The sequence below is a fragment of the Columba livia genome, chromosome 4 (genome assembly GCF_036013475.1).
Source record: "Columba livia isolate bColLiv1 breed racing homer chromosome 4, bColLiv1.pat.W.v2, whole genome shotgun sequence".
Lineage (NCBI taxonomy): Eukaryota > Metazoa > Chordata > Aves > Columbiformes > Columbidae > Columba > Columba livia.
This window is the reverse complement of record NC_088605.1, coordinates 28,661,145-28,683,722: the sequence shown is the minus strand read 5'-3', so window position 1 is coordinate 28,683,722 and position 22,578 is coordinate 28,661,145. Positions and strand designations below refer to the sequence as shown.

At 36.1% G+C, this 22,578-nt stretch overlaps 1 protein-coding gene across 11 annotated transcripts in view; it reads right to left on the bottom strand.

Moving 5' to 3' along the window:
- Positions 1-22,578, bottom strand: part of FIP1L1 (factor interacting with PAPOLA and CPSF1) — a 42,964-nt gene that overhangs the window by 16,876 nt on the left and 3,510 nt on the right. For 4 of the 11 annotated variants that reach the window (XM_065060909.1, XM_065060911.1, XM_065060915.1 and 1 more), the window contains exons 4-11: positions 19,126-19,229; positions 16,852-16,913; positions 16,550-16,657; positions 15,268-15,398; positions 14,920-14,988; positions 12,308-12,417; positions 4,003-4,096; positions 2,784-2,937 (exon numbers count right to left, since the gene is read on the bottom strand). In XM_065060909.1, the coding sequence (XP_064916981.1) occupies positions 2,784-2,937; positions 4,003-4,096; positions 12,308-12,417; positions 14,920-14,988; positions 15,268-15,398; positions 16,550-16,657; positions 16,852-16,913; positions 19,126-19,229 (832 nt within the window). The remainder of the gene's footprint in view (positions 1-2,783; positions 2,938-4,002; positions 4,097-12,307; positions 12,418-14,919; positions 14,989-15,267; positions 15,399-16,549; positions 16,658-16,851; positions 16,914-19,125; positions 19,230-22,578) is intronic. The other 7 variants (XM_065060912.1, XM_065060914.1, XM_065060917.1 and 4 more) reach the window with 3 other exon arrangements.

The following is a 22,578-nucleotide window of genomic DNA, read 5'->3' as shown; positions in this document are numbered from 1 at the left end:
AGTACCATTACAAGAAGGTTACTTGGAGTAGATCACACCACATCCCTAAAACATGTGGTACTGCCACAAAGGTACACCTGGCCTAAGACTAAATATTCAGACTTCTCTGTTAAGAGCAATCTGAATGGCACTAGTGCAGCATTTGACTTTATGTGCTCGGAATTGCTTTCAGGACACTGTACACCATCCTTCTAACTCAAGAATGGTACGTAATTACAGAAAACCAAGTGGGTTTTACCAAAGAAAAGCAATGCCACACGTGCTCCGCTTGCAGAGTAAGTAATCAAACATGGTAACACTGCCAGAGCTTAATGAGATACTGTGAATTTGCTGAACTGTATAAAAACCCACAGCAACGTAATACAAGTCAATGTGATGAAAAACTCCTTTTGCCACAGGCTAAACTAAATCAAATTGTCTCTCTTTTATCACAAGATAAAAAGTTGACGCTTAGATTGCTGGGGCTGAGCTCCTTGCTAAGCCCTGGTACTAGTCTAGGTAGTCAGATTTCCCAATGTTATGCAACAGAAGTTCAATACTCCAGAGTACCTTTTTTTTCTTTTTAATATTTCAAATACATGTCAAATTTTGACCACAGTCTTAAACCAAAACACATAAAACAACTTTTAAAGCCTGTTAAACAGAAGCATCCGCATTCTTCTTTAGATTTAAAATTACTCCAACATAGCAATAAACCAAGCAAACAAAAAACAACACATTTTTTGCCACAGCCAGTGATCTCCTAGGAGTATTTGAGAATTTTCTGCATTTGGGCCTTTGAATTGTTCCAGGACTTCGTTCACAAAAAAAAGATTTGAATCACGAGAGTGAATGAATTCAGAGCAAGAGATCCAACTTCAAAGCAAGATACTTTTTCAAAGGGGTTTTTGGAGGATGTTTTATATTTGGAATACTTAAATTTTCTGGCAAGTAGTCCTGGTTTAATATTGGGTAAGAGTAGATTTTTTCCCTCCCTCTCCACTGAACCTAGTAGGGATGGCAGGTTCTATTTTAAGAACAGCTTTGAAGATAAAGAGCTGGCAACAGCACAATTAAAACACAGGCCTGAAGAAACCAAATCCACAGCTCTTAACAGTTATTTTTGAATCTACTCGAAGCACGGAAGGATGTTGAAGGAGACCTTCTGAACAAGTATATCTCATAAAACTGTCTGTAAACCATAAGACTAAAGCCAAACCTGGTTGCTAGATCTGTAACACATATGGATTTCTTTCACCTTTAAAAGCTCAACAGGTGCAGGGTTTCATAAGAACAATCCAGTATATCTATATGACATCCCTGCACCAAGTGTGTTTGGGGTATCTGTGGGCATTCCTCTCACACTTTTAATAACATACAACTTAGATCACCTTTTCTGTACCACAATTAAATTTTAAAAAATACTTTCTAAAAACGTGCAATGCATTACCTGTATCATTGTATTAGAAAGGTTTTAATGCAACTTAAAAATGAAATTAGCATTAGCATGACATTCCTTTCCTTTCTGTTACCCCTGCAGTAAGGAAACATCACCAATTTGCCAGAGCAGTAGCATTTTCTCTCTTCGAACACCCTATATTTTACATTTATGCACAAAAACTTGGAAAAGGGCACAGAACTATTTCATCTTTAAATCGCTTCCCTCTTCTGTTGTCTAAGTTACACCGTCTTGTGTATGACAATCACCAATGAAAACCAGAACTTGCCAGGCATCAAGAGTTAATAGTTTTAAAATTATCATCAGCCATTGAGGAAAGCAACTTCTTCTATGAGAAACTGAACCCTATAATGCCCCAAACAAAGTTGTTGCATAGAAATAATGATGTTACTTCCTTGCTCATGTGTACAAGTAGTAATAGAGAAACTTTTTAAAGATTCCCTATGTGACCAGAATAGCAAAGAAACTGCTCAGCGTGATTTTAGAACAAGTCAAGCAAAAGAACACAAGGAACACAAGGATAAAATAATGAAAAATCAGTCTTGTCTATAAACATATCCTTCACTTTCCTACTGAAATACTCCCTGAAGTTTCTCCATCTGTTTTCATATCTCACTGACCATTCTTCTTAGTTCCTTGCTAAGTCCTTTTGAACTTAATTCCTTAAAACGACAACACTCAAGTAACTGTCCATGACATTGCCTCCAGTAAATTTCCATAAATATCAAGCTTCAGTAAACGTTCAGTAAATATCAGTAAATTTCAAATCAGATTTTACAATAAGAAGAATGCTCAAAGAGCTCTGATTCCTCTTAGAATCACAGACACAGGACACTGGATAAAAGCATCAAGTGCTAATCTCTGACTGAAAAGACATGGCACAAATGCAATTCTTATCAGACTGTCGGGAATTCAAACATACTGTGATGGGAAAGAAGAATTAAATTTTCCATTGCTGCTTTGACCTTAGACATCTGAGAACCCAACTTCTAACACAAATCCACAGTATGCCACACTCTTAATGCAAAAGTTCATAGAATTACTTGTTAACATGTACCGCTCAATAGCACTAACAGTAGTTGAATTATACAAAGCAGCTTCTCACTTTAATATTTTTCAAGGACACAAGATCCAACATTTGCTTTCTAGGTAATTATTCACTACTTGGGACTACACATACTGAGAAAGTAAAGATGGAAGTTTGTGTTTCTGCCTTGCAGATTAAGAAAAGAATACGAAATTTGGCAATCCTGCACAAATGCATGGAATGTGCCGTCTTTAATTCCTTACAATCAAGCATTTGCATCTCTCACTTTTCACATCATATGTACTGCAGGATATTTACCTGGTGGGGGAATCAGAGGTGGAGCAGTACTGACAGTTGGAGGGGGTGGGAGAAAAGGAGGTGGTGGAAGGTGGGTAGGTGGAGCTCCTGGAGGGAAAAATGGAGGTGGCTTGGTAAAATTGTCTACTTCAGGATTAGATCGTTCTGAAAGAACCTGTAAAATATCAAACTATAGTTACAATTGCTATGTCAAAAGGGTAGAAGGTAGGTTACCTCTCTTTCCAGTTACTACAACAGAAAAGTATTACTTATACTCCTAAAGAGCCATATTCAGATGGTTTAAGTTCTATCTGCATTCCTACGTTCTGTGTCCCATACCTGACAGGTACCTCTGAGGGTCTAAGAGCAGCCAATAGGGAACAACAAACAAAGTTTGAGAGGGAATATAAACCATCTGAATATGGCCCAAAACACCAATGTATATATAAAGGAAAATGTTTTTAAAATCAATATAAAAAGCACGAAAAACCCCAACTTTCAATTACTTAAACACTATGAGATCAGTTGAAAAACACATGGCAGTGTTTTCAATATAAGCACTATAAGCCATTACTATTTTCATTGTTTAACCTTAACTTAAATTGGCACGGAAATGCAGCTAGGGCACCAAGCAACCTTGATTCTTCTCCACATGTAAGTCAGGAAAGAAAAAGTGTATTCAACCTTAATGTATTTAGTTGTTCTCTTAAGATAATCCAAGCCCCTAAAGACTAAATTCATAAAAACTGATCTTACAGTTCATGTTAAAATAATAAAATATTATTTTTAAAAAGTATTATTAACTATGTATTCCTTCACAACTTATTTTTAGGAGACTGCATTTTTCAAACAGCATATGAAAAGGCTTTCACTTCCAGCATTAGTGTCTGTCAGGAATAGGGGAGAAATGGACATCAGTTTAAATCTTTATCTTTGTCACTAAGTAAACAAAATCCTACCCCATGCAGATCTAGCAGAGCCAATGCTGTCTCCTGGATTGTAAATTTGCAATACTGCTCATTTCCTTTCAGTAAGAAGTATACCAAAACATTTATCTTTTGGAATATATCAAATATTTAATCTTAGTATATTTCAATTAACTGCTGCAACTTTCTCCCTGAACTTAAAGCTACTTCTGTATTACTCATTGATACACAATGAAATGTTTGAATCAGAAGCTATGAGGAAAGCAAAAAATGTCTTTTAGTCAGAGACAGTGTGCAAATCTGCAGTATAAAACCTGTATGTTGCTGTTTTCATTAGCACGCCGTCGTCCTTCCACCCTGCTGATAGTGATGGTCTGTCCAATCACATCTATTGTGCCAGCTAATCGCCTGCAACACAGGACAAACCAGAATCAACAAGCAGAATTAGAAAGGGAAAAAAAAAAAAAAATAAAGATAACAAAGTCTTATGGACTTCTCTCATTCTAAATGCCACAAGTTCCTTCTCCTGCATAAAACATAAAAGACTGTTTCTGAAGATAAATTTGCTGAACCATGCAAGTATGTAGAACCAAATAATACTGGAGGATTCAATGGAAGATCAAGTGAAGTTAAGTTAGGAGGCAGAAATAAACAGAAGCCCACCCCACCGTGCGTACTGTTGATACTACAGCACATACTGAACAAAATCAGCTGCCATCCCTCTTATCTTGAAATACAGAATGTATACAAAACTAGTAGACCTTGACTCTTAAATTAAACCTTGCATGAAACTCAAAGGAATCTTAGACTAGCCATTCATACTTCTGTTTCTCAGTTTTCCAAATGCAAAATGTTTCTCCCAAACACCTCTAAAACACTTGCACAGCTAAGCACTATGTTCACTTTCATTAAAGAAACCAACAGAGCAGCACAAGACCCACCTCAGTCTCCCTTAGAACCCCATCAGGCAACAACAGAACATAATGTAAATTAAGAACATCTACCAGAGAAGTAGTTAGTAGTGGATTTTCAGAGAAAGATGACAAGAGAAGTGACATGCATAACACACATTATTTCCCTCCCAGTTTCTGCCAATCAAAAACTTCAGGACTTCCATGCAACTGTGTTTAATAGCCCCGATTAACTTGCATTTTCATAATCTCTTTTAAACACACTTTTACATTTTCTCCAGTGATAAGATTTGTTTCAGTTATTTTCCTGCCTGACAATTTTAGTTGGTGCCCTACAGTCCTTGTGTTTAAAAAAACCAACCAAACAAACAACAAACGCAAACCAAAAACCTGTTCTTTGGCAATGTACTATTTGTGGTACCTCTGTTGTATCTCTTCTCAGTTGTCTGTTTCCCATGCTGAACTAGTCCACATATCTCCTCATAAAAAACTGACTCTATAACTTTCACTATTTGTTTAATCTTTTTGTGAACCCTTTCTACTTCTGCTATATCTCTTCTTGTCTGACATAAGCAGAACCACAGACAACATCCAGCTCTCAATGCATCACGGCTGTATGCACCACCATAATGACCTGTCCCAGTTTGCTCCCCCTGCTAGGGATGACTACCATGCCATCTCTTACTATGGCTAACACTGGCAATCGAACTGACATTCTGGGAAGCAGCTACAATAATTCCAAGATTTCCTTCTCAAAACATATTATTATTAATTATTAATGAATAATTTGAAGAAGTGCGTCTTATTTAGAAAAATGTAATCTAGGATTAAAATTTTCAATTATTTTCAGTGATTTTAGTTCACTACAAACAAGTGATATCAGTCCACACTGGAGTCAAATGTGTGAACTTGAAATCCAAATGTATCTCACTTCAGTTTCCAAACCAGTCCGGCTATTAAGCTTATGCCTGTTAGACTTAAGTTGTTCCTATTATATTAACTTAACTCCCTTAACTCCCATGTATATATTCACCTAGTCTGTTAAGAGAGGTATCTTTCAGGCCCCCACACCATCTGATACTGTGGCCACATAGCTGTCAACTGTAACTTTTTAACTTTTCAAAGCAGACTAAAAATGCTAAACTGGGGGTAAAGGCATGATGGCATTCCACTGGATAAAAAAACCAGTTTTCAAAATCTTCAATAAATCAACCACATGGGAATATACTGACAGTAAAAAAGGATTCCAGGCACCAGACCAGAAAATAATATGACAAGGATCTAAGTGTTACCTACTAAAACTAAAATGTGGTATCTGTGACAACGGAGAACCACTATTTTGAAGAGAGGAAGAATCTAAAGTATAGTGAACTTTCCTTTTTGCAGCCCCAAAACAACAAAACCCAGAAACCTAGCCTTAGAGAGAACTATTATTGTTATGCAGATAGAACAAAACCTACCTGCTTTGCAGCCCATGGGTAATTTCTAAAAGAGGTTAAAAAGCAGGATTCCCTTAGGTCAACTCCATTAGAAAATGAGGTACAGAATTACATTGCTAATGGATGACAGAAACAAAGGTACATCTGTGTCACACCTATAAGGGAAACCATAGTAGAGAAAACTGACAATATTTACCAATAGCACGATACACAACAAAATAAAAGAAAGACTAGGAAAAATCTGTCAATAAATTACAGAAAAGAAAACCATAGAAAGAAAAAAAAAACCCTTCTAGTTTTAAAAGACAAGTTCTTGTACTTTTTGTATCTAGTGGACTACTAACCACATTAATAGCAGGGAGAACAGCTGGAAGTTGGGACTACAGGCTCCAAGTTCTGCCAGACTGACACCTCTGCCCCCAGTTGCTCACACACCTCCACTCCACTGCAGGTGAAAAAAGCACAGCAGATGCTAGAGTATGAGGCAGCAATTAGATCTCCCAGAGATCATCTAAAGTTCCTTGGCAGGCTGCATACTGAGCATGAGCCAAATGCCCTTCCTTTGAGCTCTGCAATGGCTGGGTTTAGAGCTTCCTCCTGGATTTCAAAGCAAGCTCATTAAGCACAATGGTTTGGAGGAAAAAAAAAAAGTCCAATCGTGCAAGAGGCTGAGAACACATCTGCAAACTAAAATGTTATCTACTACACAGCAGCCTCTCCAAGGATAATACAAGTTCAAGAAATTCTCTGATCTTCTAACATCTCATCCTGAATGTCAGATTGTTTCACTCCAAATCCTGAAATAATCAACACCTGCTTTCCTAATCCTCCTCAGTGGTCTTGCATGGTATTCCAGCACTGCCACACTTTTGATTACAATTATTTTGCTTCCAGTAACTAAATTGAAAACACAGTTATTATAAAACTATTTCTAAACCAACTGTGTTTCACTACAAAAAAGACAAATGTGTTTTCATAAACCAACGAAGCTTTATCTCAGTCTTCACTCTGACAGCTCATTTGGTTTCTACAATACTGCTTCTCCTCCATTGCTGGTATCTTGTCTAATTATCTAAAACCAGACTCTAGGAAAGTCATTTTACCTAGCTTTAGTTCTTGTATATGATAGACAAGTCTCTTCTACAGCAAAAAGTCCGTCCTCAGGTGATCCCATTTGGCTCACTGCACTGTTTTACAGGGCTTCCACTTGGGAGAGATGTACGTCAAACTAAGATTCTTTCTCTCTCACATTACTTGCACATAGCCAGCAACTCCTGGAATCAGCATTGAAAACACAGGCAACGGACACCAACACAGAAGTAGTGGGAATTAAAATAATATGTGCATCAACCATACTGCAATAATGCTAATTTAGGCTTGAAAAGCAGCCCAAATAAAATGCTGCATTATTACAGGATGCAAATCTAGACTGGCAGTTGGTTGCTAGACTTCAACTATACTGAAATGAATAGGACTTTCATTTAACTTTTCTAGGGTCTGAAGAATACAGCTATGCTCACTCACGCTCACTGAGCTGGTGCTTTATAATTTTTTTTTAAAAATGTTTTATAGTGGTATGTCCATTCTTGTTCCCAACAGCTGTAATGATATATGAGTTCAAGAACTTGCCATCATACCACAAAGCTGGCAAATTCTCTATTTCCAAGACCGTAATAATGATTTCAGCAAGTACTCCACTTGGAACAAGAGAAAGCATTTATTCAATTGTGAACGGAGCGGCAGACGACACCACTGTCAAAAATGTAACCTTCACAAAAGCAAGAGGGGAATCTGAAATGTCCAGAATGGAACAGTTCATCAGCTTAGTAGAACTGGTAAATCAGAAGCCTTGGATCTTGATTAAGTCATAGCAAGCTGGCACACGAGGAAATTTCAAAGACTCCCCAGCCATTATCTAGCTTAGTGATAAGATGTTAAGCAGCATTACCAGGCTTCTATCTCAGCACTGTATGCAAAGAAAAGGAAGGGGTTGGTTTGTTCCTTACATGATGAGGGCACCTGGGATACAGATGCATTCCCAATTGATACACCCAAACATAAAAAGGCAATCCACGCGTGTGGGATGCACATGAACCCAGAGCAGAGTTCATACAAAGTGTAGCTTGAAAGGAACATTCCAGCAACTCAGTGAGCGATTTCACTCTAATTAGAGAATGGTTATTTACGAGCTATTTTCACCATCAATACCACACTCCATGGAGATTTAATTCAGAAATATATCACTTGGCAAGCTAAGCTTACTTAGGTTCCACAGAGCAAAGACAAAGAGGGGGAAAAAAAGGGGGGGAAAAAAAAAAGAAATTTTTTTTCCAAATTCATAGTTTCAGAAATCCCCCCATCCCCACCACAAATAATATAATGAACTGCTTTTTCAAAAAAAATCAGAAATGGTTTAACTACTGGATGCCACATTTATTCACTAGACCTATGGTCCAGTCTAGGAATTACAGAATTATAGTATACTTAAAAAAACATATTAGATATGTTCCTTCTTATCCTGCTTACGTGTTTTATGCTTTATTCCCCCCCTTGAGGACAGCCTCAGCTTAGTTGAACTCATCACAGATGGATATAATTAAGAAACAAACAAATTTAATACAGAAATCACTGATCTACAAAACATTTTTTTTCAAAATAATATCTGAGTCTTCATCATTTAGTCTTGTGAAGTTAGTTCATGAAACAAGAGAAACTTGTATTTTTTTCCTAGTAATGATGTTATCACAAATCCATTTTCTATAAAAATTCTGTTTACAGAAAGGCCCAAGCACAGAGAAAGCCTAACGCATCCACGGGCTAATTTACCTGAAAGCAAAATCAATTTAAATTTAATGTACTCTTTAGTAGTAACTCAAAAAGCATAAATACATGTTAAACAAAGAAGAGCTTTTGACAGAATGAAGTTTTGTGATAGATAACTATTCCAGGTATTACTGGAATGAGAAAATACCCATTTTTGCATCCAGCTTGTAAATGAAACTTCTGCTTATTCTTCTGCTACTAAATAAATACTATCTCACAGTCCTTGAAAAAGGACAAAAGAAAAAGCACGGGTCTAAAAACCAGTAAGACCTTTCTATGGCCTGGCTGGTTAAGATAGGTTTGAAATATGTTAAATCCTCTTCACGTTCTAAAAAGCATTATACTGAAAAGAGATCCCTTCAGATTTTTACCTTAATTGTGGGCATGCACACAATCTTTAATTAACTAACTCTAGAGAACAAACATTATATTTTTATACCATATTGTTTGTATATGACGTTTATTTACTAAAACATTTCCGTTATGTTCTAACTCCTCTTTTAGAGTTACGCCACACATCATGCTTTTCAATAGCCCGAAATATCACAGAATCGATACGATATGTTCCGGTGTCACTTCTAAACAACTAATAGCTTAGCTATGATTGAGACAGTAATTGTTTATTAATCCAAGCAAAATTACTCAGACACGTTGTATGAACAAGCACTGAAGTTTTCTCTGAATTAAACATTTGGGATGCAATTCTAGTGAAGTAGTAACTTTTATTTGCTGGTGAGCAATAATCCTGTTTGTATTTAGCAAACTACACTCTCCATATTGGTAATGAGTAATATTCTTGCTAAACCTCAGAGAATTTTTATTTGAGAATTTCAACTGAAATCATATGGAAACACCTACTGTACTCAAACTAAAAAGGTAAAAACAGTAGGCACAGAAATACTTTAATGTTTGAGTACAAACAAATGAAAAAAAGCAAACCCCACCATCTGTCCTCAGACTTCCCATTAAAGAGAAATACGCGCTGCAATATCTATTTGTAAAATCATCCACCAAGCAATGCTACAGTCCTGACTAGTAAACGGGGAATTAAAACATTAAATAAGGATCATGCCCTGATTTCCATACCCTCCCTTACCTTAATTTGTGTGTATCCCCCCTATATTGTTTCTGCCACTTTCTGATGCCTGAGCTGGCTTTTCTGGAGACAGTGCTCGTCTGTGACTTCTCTGAGAAGAGGTGCCACTCGTAGTGAGATAAACAGCCCAGGTCTTTCTTTTCTTGTGTCTCTATCTTTTCTGCTTTTTCAGTTCCTCTTCTTATATCCAGCTCCTTACCAATTTCCACACAAAGGCCACTATACCCAGTTGTAGTTTTCCCTCCTTTTCACCAAATAAATCAACTACTGGTAGAACCTGATAGAAGTTTTACTGCTACATGAGAAATGTGTCCAGCAACACCACAACAAAACTACTGCAAATGCTTCATGGCATAAAGGCAATTACTTTAAATTATCAAAGAGTTGGATTGCCCAAAATTTCTGCCTACCTAAAATCAGCTCTTTCATAAAGAAATAAAAAAATCCAATCCCCTAAAATGCTGCCTGATTATAAAGAAATTAGTAATATAATTTTTTATATACAGAAAACAGTATCTGCATTCTGAAGAAGTCATTCAAGTAGAAGTACATGTAATCCGCACAGTTAAGATGCACTCATTCACTGAGCTAATCTCAGACTTTTAAGCATACCATTTTCTTCCAAAACCTCTTCTGACCACTTGGCAGAAATACCTTTTTCTTCAGACAAGAATTTATTTTAAGCAAATGTATCCAAAGGAGCAGATATATAATATGGAAAGAAGTCAGCTTTGCCATTGTAACAACTTACAATTACAGTATTCACACTAAATGTTTATATAGCAACATACTAACTATTGGAATGCATTAAGTAATACAACTAGAAATGTACCATTTTGTTTCTCCTTTATCTACACACCAGATCAACTTCACTTACTGGCTTCTTATTCTTAAAGATATACAGGTTTCCCAACCTTTACTAAGATAAATTTAGTTCCTGGAGAAAATAAACATGTCTTAAATTTCTCAGGAAAGTTCTGATTAACAACCAATATTGTAATTTTAAAAATTTAAAAAGCAAAAAGATGGTCACTTAAACTTGGGATTGCTAACTTCAGGCAGGAAAAGAAATCACATAAAAATGCTGAATAAAGACATCTATGGTAAGATAGGTTTATCTTAAATAGACCATATGATGAAGTTTTTACTTATGAAGCCTACACCATGCACATATATGATCCTATTGTATTACGCTTTCTCACAACAAATGCAAATTTCACAGAATCACTGAATTTTTGCAATGCATTTTTCCTGCAACTTCAAGCTTAACCGTATTTCAATATGCTGGTCATTAACTACTTTCTAAAGTGCTATAGAAGTCTTCTGTCCACCAGTGAGCTGCATAAAGAATTGAAATCCTGTAACAAAACCTGTACTAAATGCAGATACGCAATCTTTACCCTGTGAACAGTACATTCAATTTTGAGAACTCTGTTACAAGAACATCACACATCAGAAGCAATTCGGAAAAGAAAAGGGTTGGTACAAAGTTTGGAAAACCTGTACTACTTCATAGACAAATAAAAATTAATAAAAGCAAACCAACCAACCAAAAGAAAACAACACACTAAAAATCTAGTAAAACAGAGTAGTATAACTTGATAGCTCAGAGAATAATTTAGGCTACCAGGAGGAATATCCTAGGAGTGAAAGAAAAATGCAGGTAAAAGTATCACGATTTTTTTTCCACCCAAGAGAAATAGATTTGGGTGTTGAACTGACTCTTAAGGGACGGAATAAATGAACACTATTGCCTCTGAATTAGTCAAGGTACTTACAGATGCAATGCCGAAGACAAGTCATAGATGCTAATCTTTAACTGTTGATGACACAAGCATACAACCTGCTTTACTTCCCCTGCCACTATTTACAAGACAATTGTTTTCAATCTGTGCAAAACCAAAACATTTATACAAGATCACTTGAAAAGGAAAGAGACTAGGTTCCAGGAATCCTCCCAGTCACTGAACTCATAGCTGTCCAACTACATTTTGTTTAGCTGAGATGTGTTAGCTAATACCCACACCTACAGAACCACAGTCAATCTAATTCTACTCAGAAAACAGTGTTGCACATCAACCTGGATTTTTATAGCTGCCTTGTTATTTGGTTCTGCTGCTTCTTCCTCCCCTTTTCTTCTGCTTTCTCTATCTGAATAGCCAAGAAGGTAGCACAGCATTCATGTGTAACTGTGACTGAAACAGAAAAGTGATGAGGATCACTTTTTCCCTCATTTCTACCTGTTACAGAAATACGTTCTGCTTTTTTCCTACAAAAATCATGAACTTCAAATACACAGAGGTAACAGTATAAAAGTTTTTTGGTCTTGAGTTACAACTATCTAACTGACCTGTTTGTTGGAATTCCTGATTTGAGTAATGCAGGAGGAGATGTGAAATCAGCTTTGGTCGACTGTACTGCCAACTCTTTCTCCAAATTTCCAGTTCTGCCCTGCTGTACCTTCAAAATAATGTTTTATCATTAGTTTAACCTCAGTATAGTAACCCCAACACTCAGCACAGCACATAGTCAATGCAAAAAGAAAGCAGGTTCAACTTTAATCAGATTTTATAAAAAACTGTCACCTTTCATAGCTAATGAAACTCTGTACTTTATAAGGATATATTACTTAAGAACCATGTTTAATATGTATATAAGAAGCAATATGGCAGAGAACAATTTATTACAGAAGATTAGACAGTTTTAATAGTTATTTTCCAAGCATTTGATTTGGATGTGAACAACATACCAAATTGATTTTCCTGTAGTATTTCCTGTATGAACAAAATAACACCTTCATTTTTAAAAGAAGCAAAATTATTATTAAAAAAAAGATGTCTTCATAATCTCAACAACAGAGATATCTAACACGTTTGCTACCCAAGAACAAACCACGAGACAAGAAACAGTCTGTTCTCCATCTGCCTTACTGACCATGAAATCTAGTAACTTAATTTCCAAGTCATACCAGGAAGTCACCTCATACTCTGGGTTATGCAAACTTTAAAAGATTTTTCATTAGTTCAGAATAAATGCTTCAAAAACATACTACTTTTTCTGAAGTACTGCAAAACTCCACTTTATTTAAGCTACACCAGACCTTTTGTGCAAGTACTTGAAGTTTTGTTTGATTTTGGCAGCACGTTATACATGAAAGAAAAATATGTATGGGTTAGCACTAAAGACAAACCCATACTAATTCAGTTTTTAAAGATACTCCCACTGCACCAACCATATAGATACATCACTCTAGCGAGGTCATTAGCCAAAGATGCATTAATCACTAAGCTCAAACCTCAAAATTACAATTGAGAATGAACAGTCTTAACAATACAAAAATCATCCGAAAGTCATAAAGCATTTTCCATTTATTTAACTTGGATACCAGGGATTTTACATAACTAAGTTTCATAAAGAGCAAAATATGCTCATTATGGTACAGGAATCTAGCTAGTTCACTCATGGTATAACATCATACAGGCTCTGATCTCAGAGCTTCTTGTAGGCAAGTGAACTACTAAGGTTTCGCAGAATCTCACTTCCAAATACAAGCATTTCTTTCTCAACCCCCCCAAAATGCACATAAACAGTTAAGATTCACTAAAAAATTAATTAAACTTTAGTATTCAGAAATATGAAAAAAAAAAAAAAACAAACTAAAAAGAGGTTTGGGTTACGTATTTATCTGAAAAATCTGTAAGACTTCTATTAATTGATGAGTAATTGGAAAACGTAGGAGACAAAGTCTTACCAGTTACAGAAGATTAATCTAAACATACCACATAAATATCATGAGACTTAATATTTCAGAAGAGTGGAAAAAAAATAACAAAATTATTTAACAATTACATGCACAATTCTTGTAAAACACATGACAAAGTCTTACTTCAGACTCTTACAACACAATTATTATGTGTACTGTTTGATCACTGGACCCCCAAAGAGTCACTACTGAGACAGAAATAAGGGAAGCCTTAGTTTAGAATAGTTATCCTTCTGGGCAACAGTTCAGAGAAGTTTTGAATGCAGCCATCAGCTACAATGGCAAATCATAACTTCCACTGCCCACCATTTCCACCATCCTGCAACAGTGTTGTAATGATAACTGTGGACAGCCAAAAGCCCTGGAGAACTTCTGTTCTTGCTAAGATAAAGCAAAAATGACCAGAGACTCCTAAATAGCATCTGAGGGGAAACAAATATACCTGTCTGCAACTGACATCACAGGAGTAAACAGAAGAAAACAGTTCCAAGTCAGTTTAATGACAGCTCGTGAACAAAAATGATTGCATATTGAAAATAAGCAAAATAAATAACTGTTGTATTCTTACTTCAAATTTAGTATCAAACAAAAGAGTAAATGAGAAAATGAGAAGTTGAAAAACAATGTTCAATGCTTAAGATAAATCCTGTCATACAGATTTTTCTGCTCTCTGAAAATCAGCATTTCTGAACGTAAAAATTTTATAACTTGAATTATTGCCATATAATCCCGAAAGGACAATAGAAAAATACAGAAGATTGATTTTCACATCTCAGAGTTGCCAGGGATAAGCGTTACAAAACACAATGAGAGCTATAAGGCCACAGGAAAAGTAAATATGCCATAACAGGAAAACAAAAATATGCCATAATCTACAAAAACTTCCTCAGCACATCTGCACAAATTCTTTAATCTGCACAAACAAATGCACTACAACTAAAAATAAAACAAAAATTACTTTCACTGGGATATTTGTTAGTTCACCAGGCCACTAACTCACATGCTTGCAGAATGGTGACGAACAAAGCAACACTTTTTAATTGGCATTTTGTGTCATTCACAAGAAGTCACTGATGTAAATTGAGAGTTCAAAATAATGGCTATGTCCATTTCAGTTGTTCTTCTGTCAGTCTGTGGTGGCATGGGAAGCAATACTCAACAAAAATGAGAGCAACCAACAAAAGTTTACTAAAATTCACCTTCAAAAGATGGTATCTGCCATCGAGAATCTCTGCACTTGGTCTTACTTCCATAGCATTGTCTTCAGCCTAAGTTAAATAACACATTGCCCATTAAGACACCACACAACTCTTAAGTGATGGGCCACAACCTGAATAATGGTACAGATGCAATCTGGCTGCAGCTAGTCTGTCACACTACCCACACAAACTGCCAGTGAAGCAACACAGACACATTCAAGGCTCAGGATAGGGAGGAAGGTGCAAACTCTAACAAATGCACTGACCTGGGCAGAACCAAGCTTATGGCACACAAGCAGCTTTACAGGGAAAAAGCATGTAGAATACAACAAAAGTTGCACTAATTACCGTAATTTTATTTGTAGTTGAGGTAACTGGTAAAACTTCAAGACCCATTCGTATTCTCTTTTGTTTTTCACAGTAAGCTTTCCAGGTATCTTCATTGAATCCATAGTTGAAATAGTCAGAGAGATCAGCTCCTTTAAATAGAAAAGCATAGGTTTTCAGGACATGACAAAGTTGATCTTCACTGAACATACATATAACTCTATTTACAATATCAAAATGCACTAGCTATTGATCTAAAAACATACTACTGAAATGTACGGTACAATCTAAAATCATTAAACATAGAGTATTCATGGCTACCACTATAAAAACATTAAGAAATAATATCTTGCCTAGCATTCTGTCTCAGGGATCACGAGTAGATACTTACAGAATATCATAGGATATTATAATCCCCATATCTATACAATAGGATGCATGTAAGATCTATAGGTTTGCTGTATGCTCAGCGAGCAATCACTCACTTTTGCTTGTTCTGTATATGACTCCTCATTTTGTTTTGACTCCTAATTTCATTTGATGCCACAAAGTATTTTTATTGTAAGAAAGAGACCAGACATAACTCAAATGCACAGAATATATTTCAAATAGCTAACAGTTCAAACACCAGAATATTAGGAAAGGCTTCTTTTTGTCCATGTTGTAGACACTATTTGCTTCACCAAAGCAGTATACGAACACTAGAAAAAACTATACACAGCAACTAGATGTACTGCCACTAAAAAAACAACCAACTAATGCTGGTATTAGACAAGTCTGGCCAAATCACTTGAGCCAACCAGACAATACACACAGGAGACTTATGGGAAGCCCACGTGGTATCAGCTGCTTCTTCAAAGTTTATGGACATCTATGAGTGAACACAAAAAAGCACAAGTAGCTACCTTTCCCCATTCTTCACGCTCAAACCTCCTAGAACTACTTTCCATTCTGCTCCACCTTCTTTCTTATAGCACAGACCAATGACAGCAGATTTCACACGAATACACATTTCCAAGGAGAGTTCAGGATACACATTTTTTAAAAAAAATAAAGGACATATCCTACTGTCTCTTTTTTGCTGACATATGTGTGGGATGTATACCAAGAAACATGGCACACGCACAAACTCTGCAGCATAGCACACAGGGAACACATAAGTTTGCTGCTTTTTCCAAGTTATATTGTACAGTATCTTCTAGCTATATGGTAGACAACATCTACATGCAGTAAATAGGAATTATTGTTAATAAAATAATCTACTGAATACCAATGTATCAGTTAATGTAAACCAGAGCATTACCTGGCTTTCTCCAAGGTTTATCTTCAAAAGAATCTAAATCTACTTCCAGAAGTGGCACACCATTAATACTCCCCGGTGCATCTAGATCCACCCCTTTAACTTTTGCACCTGTGAAGAAGTTAGAAAGTTACAACCTTCTGTATTGCCCGAAGAAAGTTTTAACAGTTGTAACACACTTAAAATAGAAATAAAAAGTCAGATTTAAATTTATCAAGAAGTTTTGGAAGTTAAAATTATTTCCTTCATTCAAAACTATCAAACTTTTTTGCAAAAAAACAATAATTCTGTGTAAATTTTCTTACCAGAAGATCCATAAGCTCGTCCTCCTGTCTTAATATTGAGATTCACAGGTGCTGCTCCATAACTTAAAGAAATTAACAAAACTGAATTAGACAGAGAAAACTCTAAAACTGAAGAAAACACAAAACAAGAGTTAGCTAGATCCAGAAACAAACTGGACCCAGGCTCACTCGCCATCCTGAATCTCTAACTTTCCAAGCTGGTAACACTGTAAACGTAAAGAGATCAGCCTAGGAGGAAGAGAGTATACCTTTCTATGCTCAGTAGCAACTTCTCCAACTAACAAACAGTTGTGAAGCAAGTCCCAGCCACTCTTCCTGAGTTGAAAGGATAAAGACCTTGACAGAAACAAGAATGGACAGAACCAGAAGAAGAGAGAAAGGAAAAACGCAGTTCATTTAGGGATACAGATGACACTCTGGGGATTAGGGTAAAAACAAAGTAAGAAAAGAAAGGGTTTAGACAGATCCTTTTCTCTTTTCGTAAGTATTCCATTTAATCTGTACAAAAGTGAAAACTAAAAGAATTTCTCTACAGTGGTCAAAAGGCTGTCTGTTTCAATGTGCTTCCAACAATCAGCAGCCTTGTGACCAACAGAAAAGTATGTAACATTTCACTTTCTGAAATACTTGAGAGATTTCTTCATAAAAATGCACCCAGAAATCTACACACTGAGCTGATTTAACTACCTTAGGAATTACAGCGTTGTTCTTTTGGAACATTAAGAGGTAGCTCTCACTACCATTTACGTGCAATGTATCCTCACAGGTGGTATCAACTCATAAACATAATGAGATTAGCATATATTAGTAGCTAGAAGGCAGTGTATAGTTTAGAGTACCACTTCCATGCAGTTTTAGTTTTCATTCAAGTGCTACAATGGTATAAAACTGACACAAAACATTGAACTCTCTGATCTGTCATGTTGTATTCGTGCATGACTGTCAAACAAATCTTTCTTTTCTTTTTTTAACAGCAGTTGACTACCATATGAAAAATCATTTAATCCTATAAAAGGAGCCTGTTATACTGAAGTTAAAATGAACAGCAATGTTGAGTTTGTTTTAGATTTCTGCCCTTCCGTGAACTTTCTGTTCAGAAAACAACCAATTCTACATAAAGCTTTCTACTTTAATTAGATTTAGAGCAATCTGGTCATTGTTTTCTGTATTAATGGCAAAAGCACCAGCAAATTCACTGAGAATATAAATCTAGTTTTGCTTTAGTGTCATAAAAGTTGAGGTAACTGCCTACAACACAAGCACACTGCAAACTACCGAAAGCAGGCAAATAAAGAACTGAAAGAATTGCTATTTTTATATTACGTTGATTTGAACAGCTAGTTTAGGATATGAAATACTGGAAGTTTAAAAATATTCTGTTTCAAAAATGAATAAATCACCTTCTTTTAAAGTTACAGACATAATAATATGCATGAGTCAGACCTACCTGCAGACCCGTTATAATTCTACTAAGAAATGATGCCCTAGTAACTCTGGCTTTAATAAGTATAAAAACATCTGGATTGCCAAGACAAGCAATCAGAACACCTGCCTCAGAAAACTTTCATGTAATGAAAAATAATATTTTGGGTAAAACTAACACTGTTCAAAAGCATTCAGTGAAAAAGAAGCCCTTTATCAACAGAAGAAGGAATATGGGGCAATAACAGCAACAAATGTCTTGCATGGTACAAATCCCTAAGCCATGTTCTTCAGAATTTATATCTAGAGATTGGCAGCTCCATCCTGAAGTACGTGAAAATATTATTTGAGAACATCAATACAAACTGAAACTACAGAAGTCTAATTACCACCGTATTCACTACAAACAGGACCAAGGACAAATGTTTCTAATGTTCTCTGTGCTTACCACTCTATCATTTGCAGCAAAAATGTTCCCATCACAATAATGACCCTAAAAACGCTATGTAACGTAGCTATTCCATAATAAAAAACTCTCTACCAATTTAGTACAATTATTTCAAGAAGTCTGAAAACAAAATTTAACTCCTATAACAGCTCTTCCTTTAAGACATTTTATTGATTTTATTTTGCCTTCTGTTTGTTTTCAAGTCACTACATCATTAAAAACATTGTTAAAGAGCTTAAAAAAAAACCAAACAAACTAACAAAAACCAAACAAACCAACCAAAAAAACAACACCAAAATTGAGACTATGTATACAATTCGACATTGGCAAGTATTAGAGAGCCTGAATTAATAATTAAACGTAATCTGGAAACTTCCCCCAGTTAGTGTTCGCAAATAACTTACCCATACTGTGGAGCTCCTGTTTTAATATCCCCTATGGTGACTTGAACATCATCTTCATCATCATCACTATCACTATCACTGTCATCCTCAGCCTCTGCCACCTTCTACGAAAGAAAAAGTCACTGCTTAGACAAAAAGCAGCCACTTACCTTTACAGTGGAAAAATAATCCAGACAAAACTATCTGTACTAGAAATCTTTGAATGATAGAAAATTCTTCTTTTCCTAGACCTCAGAACTGAGAAGCATTAACAGTAAAATTAGAAGGCTGATCTGCTTAAATTCTACAAGTATCTGAAACATCTGGATTAAAATGGGGAAACATCTAAGCTTCTGTTTCTGAAACATGACATTTCCTAAATAAAAATAAAATGGTTTCCACTATCTAATATCCTTGTTCCTTCTATCTAGCTCATACACACCGGTTCTACTCTTACAATGTCATTCAGAAAATAACTTCAAGATATGCAAGACTAGCTTCTTGCCATCTTCAATTACATATATCCACGGTAACTCAAATATTTTTCCATTTGTATATGAGCACTGCCCTTCAGATAAATCTATTCAATTCCTAACATCAGTAGACTATATCAAATATTTGATATTTTTCAGCAAAAAACAGATACAAGAGTGCACTGCATGCTGTTCTGTCCCATAGCATTCAAGCTTGCTGATACAGGTAATAATGCCAGTTCATACCGAGAGCTCATCTAGTCCAGTGTTTTGCTGCTGTGGTTCCCCTCCCAGAGACCACAGGGGAGAGAAAAAACAGGGCAAACACATATGGTGCTGCTCCCTAACACTTTTCTAGCTGCTGATTATCATCATCTCAGGGCATTTCCTAAACCAGTTATGGTTTGACCGTTTAGTAACCCCTAATGGATGTTCTTTTTAAGTACTTGCCCAGATTTCCCTTGAACTCAAACTACCAGCAGCCACACTCTTTGGCAAGGAGTTTCATAGCACTGTCTACTGCATGAAGATCCAACCTCTTTTATTTGTTTTTATCCTGGCTCCTATGATTTTCATTTAACAGTCCCAGTTCTCACACGGAAGAGACTGTGATGAGTCAATCTTTATTTATAGTCTCCATATATGATTTTGTTAGACCCCACCATATCCTATGTATGCCTACCTTCCTGGCTGAGAAGTCCTTGCCTAGTAAGTCTACCTACCATTCCTTGCATGAAAGCTACCTCAACTACTTTTGCTGCTCTTCTCAGCTTTTTCCAGTTGAAGTAAAGCCTTCACATGAAGGGAACAGAACAGCACACAAAATTCAGGGTGCAACAGAACCATGAATTTATTGTATAGTGATATCTTCAATGTTGTTCTCTTCATTTCCTGCTACATCCCAAGGTTTAACTGTCTTTTAGACTCCTGACAAGCACTTAACCACCACTTGCATGGATCTTTCCACATATTGTAGTGCATCCCTGCTAAGTAGTAACGGTCTGCTCAGAGACCGCCATTTTATTTGTAAACCTGGTTTTCCTCCCATGAACATCACTCTTCTTTTTCTATATAGAGTTTCAATAACCATTTATTAACCAGCTGGTTAATATCTTACTATCTTGAATAACTTTGTAACATCAGAAAACTTGTGATCCCACAACTTACCCCTTCTCTGAGTAATGTACAAACACATTAAACAGCACAGGTTATGCACAACATTCCAGAGAATCCCCACTGGAGGTGACCTTCCTTTACTGTGAAAATGGAACTTTTATTTCTACTCTCTGTTTTCTATCTTTTACACATCAGCTACCCATGTGGGACTCTCATCCTACAGCTGCTTAGTTTTCTTAAAATCCTCTGGTGAGGAACTTCTTCAAAAACTTTGTGGAATCCAAGTTAACTTTATCAACCACATCACCCGTATCCACATACTTGTCGAATCCTTCAGCAAGACACTGAACATACCAAAGCCATGTTGACTCTGTCCATGTAACCTGCAATTATCCAAGCACATCTGAGCTCTAGCCCTTATCTATTATACCACTTATTAACTTGCCTGGTACATAAATTAGACAAAGCAGCTGCACAGAAGATGTTGGAGTGCAGTTCCTCCGGTCTATACAACATTAACTTACATAACAATTAAGAGTCTAATCAAGGAGGGGGGGATGTCCAGATCAGCATAGATGTAAATGACAGCTAAGGACAGGCAACAGTCTTGCAATGCCCCACTGCCAAAAAGCACAAGTTCACCACCCTCGCACACCAGGCAACCCACACAGTAGAGAGCCACTTGAAATGCACTGAACAGAAAATAAATTTTGTCTGGAGCATGTACATTTTCAACCAAAATCAATTTCAATTATAAAAAAATGATTTCTTAATACTCTTCTCACAGAAATATTTACCTTTTTTTATTCAATCAATTTGAACACGATCCATTTTTCTAGGTTGCTGCTGACCCTTCATGTGCACCTTTTACCATAAAGTTCTTAATTTATGGAATGTTCTAATGATATCCTAATAATGTGAAGCTTTGCATAGGTGAAAAAACACAAAGATATGCAAGTACAAGGAAACTGCACCAATGAGGATCTTGAGTATTTCTAAATCAGTAAGTCCAAAAAAGTATACTATTGTCTCCTTGTACCTAACATATTAAATCTACTGCCCACTTACAGTATTAGCATCAGCACAAAAAACCTTTGGTGCACTTACAATAAAGAGCTTTTCAGTTTAAATAACCAAAATAAGCTTTTTAAGTTTTTTTTTTCCCCAAGTTGTAGTATCTTTCATAAATAGAGTATTAGACTTACTGAGAAAAATATTTTTGAGAGGCTAGTCCTTAAAACTTGCACAAATACCATGACAATGGTTTCTGCATCACATAAGAGAATTCTTGCAAGATACAAGCTAAAAAATCCAGTGAAGTTAAATTGCAATTCTTTCATAGAACAGATTTAAACTACTCCCATTCACAGTAAACTGAGGCCTTTTATCAACATTGCAACTGTGAGTTTTGTTTTCTGGTCCTTTCCTTCATCACACTAACACTTACGTTATAAGCCATACTGAACACTGAAGACTACTACCAAACCAGTTTGTTATGTTGCCTCTGAAAGGCATGCGCAATTCATCTCTTGAACCATATTTTCATGTAGTTCTGAAAATGCTTATTGTCTATCATGTTTAAAAAAGAAAAACAAGCAGAGGATTTTATTTTCCTGTCAGTGCGTATAATTTTGAAAAGGATGTCTCTGAGAAAAGACAGCTGCCTTGAAGCACAGCCTTTCCCTCAAAAAGCTGGAAGTACTATTGATTTATTTTCTGAAAGTTAGATGTAAAAAGTAGACTGCAGTTGGAAATTGGATTTCCTAATTTTATAATTTCTACAGAGTTCCTGCAGATAGTGCCAAACACCTTTCAGAAAAAAAAAATAAAAAAATCAAAGTTGTACACTTACACATTAATTCATTCAATGGTAAGTCCATAGCCA